Genomic DNA, 8,188 nt, shown 5'->3' with positions numbered 1-8,188 from the left:
GGATTCAAGACTCATAGCGGAGGTGGAGGCAGACGTGGAGGAAGGAGCCAGAGACGAGGGTCAGCAGTGGGGCCTGACGACAGGACTGAATCGCTGTGCTCTCGTGAGCAGACTGGGACAGATGAGGAGACGCTTCGTGTGGATGAAGAAAGAAAGGGGGTTCCTGAGATGGAAGCTGCTCCTGGGGCAGAGGCCGTGACGACCGTTGAAATGACAACAAGGGACCGAGAACATGACTTAACGGAGTTGGGAAGCAGCGGGAGGCTTGTGAGGATGGACTCCGAGGCTGGAGCAAGTCCTACTGTGGGCAAACTGCTGTCAAACTGCCCCGTGTGCTATAGAGAGAGTTATCTGTCAAAGGAAGAACCGATCAATACAGCAAACTTCAATGTTCCCTTATGCTAAGAAACGGCCACCCTGATCAGCCAGCAAGCCATCAACACTGAGGCAAGACCCTTACCCAGCAAAAAGGTTATGACTGGTGCGAACTTCAGAAAAAGAACAACGTTTTCTTAGCAATAAAGTATTTTTTAAATTAAGGTAAGTACTTTTCAAAAAATATAACCTTACTGCACACTTGAGACTACAGCACAGTGTAACCTAAGTTTCATATGTGCAGGGAAACCAAACATTTCATTTGACTCACTTTATATGATATTTGCTTTATGGCAGAGATCTCGAGCCAAAGCCAAAATATACCCAAGGTATGCCTGTACTTACTATCTGCCATTTTAAAGAAAAACTTTACCAAGCCCTGATATGCAGTTAATTAGAGTAACCAGGGAAAGAGGAGGAAATGGGACAGAAAAGATATTTGAAGAAATAATGGCCAAAAATGAATCTTGTTTTTAGAAAAAAAATATAACCTTACATATTCAAAAAGCTCAATGAAATCTACACAGAATCTACTAAAACTCACCATACCTAGACACTTGCATTAAACTTCTGAAACCCAAACACCATGAGTAAAAGTGAAAAGAAGTCAGAGAAAAAAAGACACACTACTGAACAGTGGAGGAATGATCTGAGTAACTACAGGGTTCTCAAAGGAAACCAGAGGACACAGGACTACAGGAAAAACCTTTAAGCTTTTGGGGCGGTGGGGGAGGGGTGGGGGACTGTCAAATTGGAAGTCCACATCCATGGAAAATATCACTCATAAGTAATTATGGAATAAGGACATTTTCAGATGAAGAAAACTAAGAAAGTTTGAACAAACCTGCTAACCTGAAAGAACTTAAGGGAGGGGGAATAACACTTAGCCAGTAACATTTGCAGATTTTAATACTCCATTCAATAATGGACAAAACTAGGGGCACCTGGGTGGCTCAACTGGTTAAGTGTCTGAGTCGTGATTTCAGCTCAGGTTATAATCTCATGGTCGTGGGACTGAGTCCCGTCAGGCTCTGCACCTGCCTTTACTCAACCTATTGGCCACAGCTGACCATTATCCCTTCTTGAAAGCTTTCTAGAATCCCATCCTTATCGGTTTTCCTCCTCAACACCAACACTACAGTGATCTACCTTGGAACCTCTTCCCTTCCCCGTCTACACTCACTGAGAGATCACATCCAGATTTCTGGCTTTAAATAACATCTGTATACAGAAGACGCCCATAATTTCATCTCTAACCGCCCCCAGGAGCGCCACACTCCTATGTCCAACTGTCTACCTGGTACCTCCACAGGGGTGCCTAATAAACACCCCAACTTCAGCACATCCAAAGAGAACTCACTACCCACCCACATCTGAGGCCTTCCCAATCTCAGTAAACGGCAAACCCATCTTTCTGGTTCCTCGGGCCAAACAATTCAGTCATCCTGGCTTCTCCTGCTCTACAAACTCAGCTCCAAATCCTCAGATCTAGTGTGGCACTACCTTCAAGAATATATCCTGAATCTGACCATTCTTCGTGACCGTGTTACTGCCACCACGGTCCAAGCGACATCTCGGCTGGGTCCGTCAGCCGCCGCCAACCGCGCTCCTGCAGCTGTCCCCACCACACACGTCTCTCCTCGCACCCCAGAGGCCCCGAGTCATCTAATGCCCCGCGACCCACTGGCCTCAATCCCCACATTTCACCATCACCTGTTACGGGCTCAACTACCTTTCCCAAGAAATCTGTATGAAGTCCCAAGTACGTCAGAATGTGACTGTGCAGTCGCCTCCTGAACTACATGGGGGTTGGGGGTGCCAACCCCTCAATGTGCAACCAAAAATCCACATGGAACTTTTGACTCCCCCAAAACTTAACTACTAATAGCCTACTGTTGACCAGAAGACTTACCGATAACACGCAATTCACACTTATTTGGTAATGTCATATATACTGTGTTCTTAATACCTAACTTCTTAATTTTTTCTGTAATTTGAGGCTGCAGTTTATCTGTGAGTTTTTTTTAAATTGTTGCAAATCCCCCCCAAAAAATGTTGCTCTTATTGAAAAACAATTCATGTAGAAGTGCACCTGCACAATTCAAACACCTTTCCCCCAAGTGTCAACTATAGTTGGTGATACAGCCTTTAAAGAGACAGTTAAGGTTAAATGAGATCACTAGGGTGGGCCCTGATCCAATATAACTGATGTCCTTACAAGAAGGAGATTAGGACAGACGACCCGGGGACAGGGGGACACACACACACACACACACACACACACACACACACACCCAGGAGAAAACGCAGAGAGGAGACAGCCATCTGCAAACCAAGGACAGTGGCCTCAGGAGAAGCAGCCCCGCAAACACTTTGACCTTGGCCTCTGGCCTCCAGGACCCGGAGACACCGATGTCTGTTATGCAAACCTCGTGTGCAGCGCACCTGGGTTTTGGCAGCCCTGGCTGCACCACATTCACGCCCTCGGTATGCCGGCGACAGGCTCAGGGCCTGTGCAGCCGCCACCTGCCCGGGGGGCAGGGCTGTGGATTCTACCAGGTCCATTTCCAGCTGCTGAAGTGGAGGCCTGAGGGTATTAAATGACTTGCCCAAATAAGAGGCAAGAGAAAAGACCAAATAAAATTTTACCCGGTTCTGTGATATATGTGGAATCTCTTACACTTGGCCGATACTCATACTTCGAAAGAGAAAACTAAAGAAACCACTCACTTTTCGACCCAGAGCACGGAGACGAGCTTCACCCCTCTCTTCTGCGCCTTGTCCCAAGTGCTCTGGTAGCCATCTTTGAACACCACGTGAGTCACTTGTTTGTTAAAAGTTTTTGAAACCTGTACACGAAAGGCAGAAAACAAAATGTAAATTACCATTTGTGAACAATTTCATAAGTAAAACTGACCAAAAAGGACACTTCATTCAATATTCATCAAAAGGAAAACATCTAAACTGCCACCCCAGCAATTCCATTTCTCTGAATCCGTCACACAGAACCACTCTAACAAACGCACAAGGTTAAAAAATCCATCTGCTCCAGCTGGGATGGTGTGTTATGCACGTGTTTATCTCTACTCTCTCACAAAAAAACCTCTGACGTAAAGATTAGAGCTGGCAATGCATCTTCAGTACAGGAGAGAATAGGAGCTGAGTTGGGTAATTAAGGACGTTTAAGACAAGCTTTCTAAGTCAAAGACATAAACAAAATGAAATTCACAGGAAACAGACAATAAAAAGAATACTTATAAAATTAAAAATACTTATTTAACATATTTAGAAGAAAATAACATTCATTTAAATCTTCAGAAGAGGGGCTCCTGGGTGGCTCAGTCAGTTAAGTGTCCAACTTCAGCTCAGGTCATGATCTCACGGTTCCTGGGTTCAAGACCCGGATCGGGCTCTGTGCTGAACGCTTGCTCAGAGCCTGGAGCCTGCTTCAGATTCTGTGTCTCCTCTCTCTGCCCCTCCCTGTTCACGTTCTGTCTCACTGTATCTCTCAAAAATAAATAAATGTAAAAAAAATTAAAAAAGAAAAGGGAAAAAAAATCTTCAGAAGATACTGTGTTTATGAAAAATTATCTCTGAAATGGGGAGGTTATTTTTTTTTTAAAGGATCAGAAAACTAAAGAGCTCTTGGAAATTAAAAATATGATGCCCTAAGTAAAAAAAAAATCCTATAGAAATTCTGGACAATAAAGTTGAGAAACTGTCCCCTGCAGGACAACAAAAAGACAAGAATATAGATGCAATAGAAGATAAATAATAACATCAGCTCAGGACAGGAGAAGGAAGAGCTAAGTATGAATAGTTGAAGAAACACAAGAATAGAGAAAATGGAAAAGAAATCACTCTAGAAAAACTTCTCACGTGAAAGGGCTTGCATTCTAGATCAAAAAGGCCCCGGCAAGAGAAGGAAAGAAGCACCACCCTAAGCATATGATGACATTTCAGTAGAACTGGAGCAAAGATTTAAAATTAAATCTTTGAAGGTGAAGGTGGGGATAAATCACTCAACAGTGAGACGTGACAATGGTATCAGGTTTCCCAAAAGCAATCTGGAAGTCAGAAAACAATGGAAAATTGCCTTCGAGGAAAAATGACAAACACCTAGCATTTTACAATCAGCTAAAATATCAGTCAAAGGTAAAGAAAGGTATAGTAAAGCCATGCTCAAACGCTTAGTGTCAAACATTTTTTCTCTTATATGTAATCTTTCCAGAAGTAGAAGTCATCCAATACGTAATTCTTTCAACAACATTTAGTTCTATCAAAATAAAATACGCAGACTGTTTGGAAACATAAAGGTAAATATCAAAAGAAACATAAAACAGATCTGGAAAAGGCAGCCTTAAAAACCAGAATGGGATGTGTAGAGCAGAAGTTTGCTGGTGTCTCTCTGTTTTTACTATGAACTTCATGGCACTGCACATAGGCTCTTTTAAGCAACATGTACGCATTGCTTTCATAAAATACACACACACGTCTTTGTCTTCCTACCTGCCAGAAGGCCCTGGAGACCGGTGGAGGCAGGGAGGGATTCTTACTGAGCCAAGATTCTAAGCACAGACGGACACAGTCAGAGAGAAGAGTCTAGCATTCAGGGTTATTTTTTCCCAGGGCTTTGTCAAATTTAGCAACACTGGGCAGCACTTCTACATGCCTCTGAGGATGAGGGGGACTAAAATTGGACTGACTGCCAGCCTCACAATGGGAAAAGGGAATGTGGCAAAACCCTCACATCCTGGATGGAGACACACAAGACTGATGTAGGAGCAAGGGTGAACCACACCTCAGGGACCCACGCAGGTCTACAGTCCAGTTTTAAATCATCTCCAATCCCACAACTGGATTAAGATAATCCTGGATTATGAGCACTAAAAACATCATGACCGAAGCAAATGTAAATCTTTTTTGAAAAGAGACTATAATTCTAGGTCTCAAATTAATTCTGAAGATTTTAAATAAATATAACACTCAACTAAAAAAAAGAAAGCAAAACAAAAAAATACCCAACAACAAACAAAACATCAAGCTTATCTAGAGATGAGGTGAGAAGATAAACCACTAGATAAAACACAAAGTAAAAGCAGACCTAGATACTGCAATTTACCCAACAACGCCTGTGGAAGGCAGCTAAAGCCCAGCTTCAGGAGAAATGTGCAAGGACAATGCTGTCCAGACTTCAGCTAAGGGAGTCCAGGGTACTGCTACTGCGGCTTCCATTCTGTTTGGCCATACAGCCTGCAGGGGTCTTAACCCAGCACGAACCCCTCATGCAAGCACACACCCTAGACAACAGCCCCCAGCCCCCTAGAGGACAAGCCCGTGTGATCAACCGTCTTCTTCACCTCCAAGGTCCTTCCCCTTTGGGGCCCCGCTGGAGCTACCAAAACCCCACTCTTCAACGTGAATTGATTAACCCAGCCCTCGACTAGGAAGCCCAAAGCATCCATCCTTGAGTCCTGCCTTCTCTCTCCCCATGTGGCCCCACAAGGCATGCCAGGTATCCCCTCCAGGACCTGGTTCAGTTTCTCTCTATATAGTCCGTTGTTGAACTGTGTTCACATTCAGCACCCTGTGTCCCACTTAACAAATGTTAATTTAACAATGTCATAAAAAATGCGCATATAAAAAGAAGCTTGAAGATCAATGCACCTATCTGAAAAAGCTGGAAAAAGAAGAGCTAATTAAAACCAAACATGAGTTAGGTGATCATAAAAATGAGGCCAGAATTAATAAAAGTGAAAAGGATGATGGAGAACACCAAAAGTCGGTTCTTTGGTAAAACTAATAAAGTCAGTAAAACCCAGAAACATTACAAGGAAAAGAAGAGAAAAGGCACACAAATAACCTTTTTTGGTTATTTTAGTATGAGAAAGGGATCATCACTATAGATCACAAAACATTTAAAGATTCAAACAGAACATGATGAATAGCTTTGATCCGATAAATTTGAAATTTTAGATAAAATGGACACATTTCTTAAAAAAACGTTTTCTAAAATCAGTTATAATAGAAAAAAGTGCATAATCCTGTAATTTTCAAACAAATTAAAAACTGTAACAAATTTTTTTTTAAATCTACAAAGACAACTCCAGGACTAGTTGGCTTCATCAGCGAATTATATCAAAAACTATTAAAAGAAGCAATACCAATCTCATACCAACTTAGAATAAATAAGAGAGTCACAATTCTGCAAATTGTTTTATGACACCAGCATGTTAGTACTAAACCACCTAACAGCACTACAGAACAGAAAATGACTAGCAAGTATTACTCCCTGAAATATTTGCAAAGAAAAAGAAAAAGAAAAGAAACGATATCAACAATTATATAGAAAGGATAGTCCAACCCCACCTCTGGAGTCTATTCTAGGACTAAAAAGTTGGTTAACACTGAATTAACAGTTATTCCTACGTAAATAAAGTAAAAGAGAAAAATCTTATCATCTCACTACATGCAGAAAACACATTTGATGAAATTAGAAAGTTGATTCATGAAGGAAACTGTCAACTAGACTCCAATTTAAAAACACTGCATTAGGTGAAAATGCCAAGTTGTCCCTTGAGAAGGGGAACCAGACAGATGCCTGATATGTGCACTCTACTCAACACTGGTCCTCACCAGTGCAGAAGGTCAAGAAAAAGAAATAAAAGTTATGTGGATTAGAAAAAATAGAAATAAAACTGTCCTGTGCACATAATATTCAACTGTGTACATTTTTAAATCCTAAAAATGCCATATCTCATAAATAAGTTTGCTCAGTCTTCTGGACACAAGGTAGATATGCAAAAACTATTTCTCTATACCAGTAACCGAAAAACGAATTGAGAAGATACCATTTATAATAGCATCAAAAAGGACCAGAGAAAACTATAAAACATTACTGAAAGTAAGTAAAGAAACCAAAATCAACAAAGGCATACAGGTTCATGGGCTGGAAAGTTCAATTTCATAAGAATGTCAGTTCTCTCCATATTTTTGTCAGTCTAATCCCATTGAAAAATTTTTAAAAGCTTTATGTTGTAAACTGATAAACAGATTCTAAAATGTACTTGGAAAAGCAAAAATCCAAAGAACAGCCGGGACACTGAAGGAAAAGAAGGATGATTTACGAAGGTTCGTTTTAAGAACAATGAAGCCCGGTTGGTCTTGAGAACAGGTACACAGACACCGAAACATACGGTTCCTGGACTGATGCCCGAGGCACCACTTCGGAGACTGGTTAAAGGAGACTTTGCCATGAATGGTGCTAAGATAAAAGGATATTCACATGGAGAAAAATGAAACAACTATTTAATACCACGTATAAAAATCAATTCCACACGCACCATAAATCTTAGATGTGAAAGGCAAAATGATCAAGCGTTCAGAAAATAACACAGGAGAAATCTTCATAACCTTGGTAGAGGCACAGATAGTTGTTGTTTTTTTGTTTTTTAACAAGACACACACAACAGAGCTCACAATAAGAAATAACCTGTGTTACAATTATCTACAAAAGATACCATAAAGAAGACAAAAAGACAAACCAGAGTTAACCTAAAATCTTGCAGTCAACTGCAAGAGAAGGGTCAACTGAAGGGTCAACTGAAAGAGAGAGAGAATGCCTACAAGTCAAGAAGAGAAGGAAACGCCCAATGGAAATTATGAGCTGGAGCCTTGGACAGGCTCAAAATAAATATATGAAGACATGCAGGAAAATACAATGTCACACGGTGAGGATCTACCACCAGACATGCACCGGATGCCGACAGGAAAGACAAAGCCAAGTGCAGTCAGCTGTGGGGCTCTCCTACGC

General features: G+C 41.4%; 1 protein-coding gene across 4 annotated transcripts in view; it reads right to left on the bottom strand.

The window, feature by feature from the left end:
- The window catches only part of MCPH1 (microcephalin 1), a 249,437-nt gene that overhangs the window by 239,196 nt on the left and 2,053 nt on the right, over positions 1 to 8,188 (bottom strand). For all 4 annotated transcript variants that reach the window (XR_003906461.1, XM_029933720.1, XM_029933729.1 and 1 more), the window contains exon 3: positions 3,106 to 3,224. Coding sequence is in view for 3 of the 4 variants with exons in the window: in XM_029933720.1 (XP_029789580.1) it covers positions 3,106 to 3,224 (119 nt within the window). In the remaining variant the exon portion in view is untranslated. The remainder of the gene's footprint in view (positions 1 to 3,105; positions 3,225 to 8,188) is intronic.

Source organism: Suricata suricatta, chromosome 1 (genome assembly GCF_006229205.1).
Source record: "Suricata suricatta isolate VVHF042 chromosome 1, meerkat_22Aug2017_6uvM2_HiC, whole genome shotgun sequence".
Lineage (NCBI taxonomy): Eukaryota > Metazoa > Chordata > Mammalia > Carnivora > Herpestidae > Suricata > Suricata suricatta.
The sequence above is the reverse complement of the archived record's forward strand: the minus strand, read 5'-3'. Positions and strand labels throughout refer to the sequence as shown.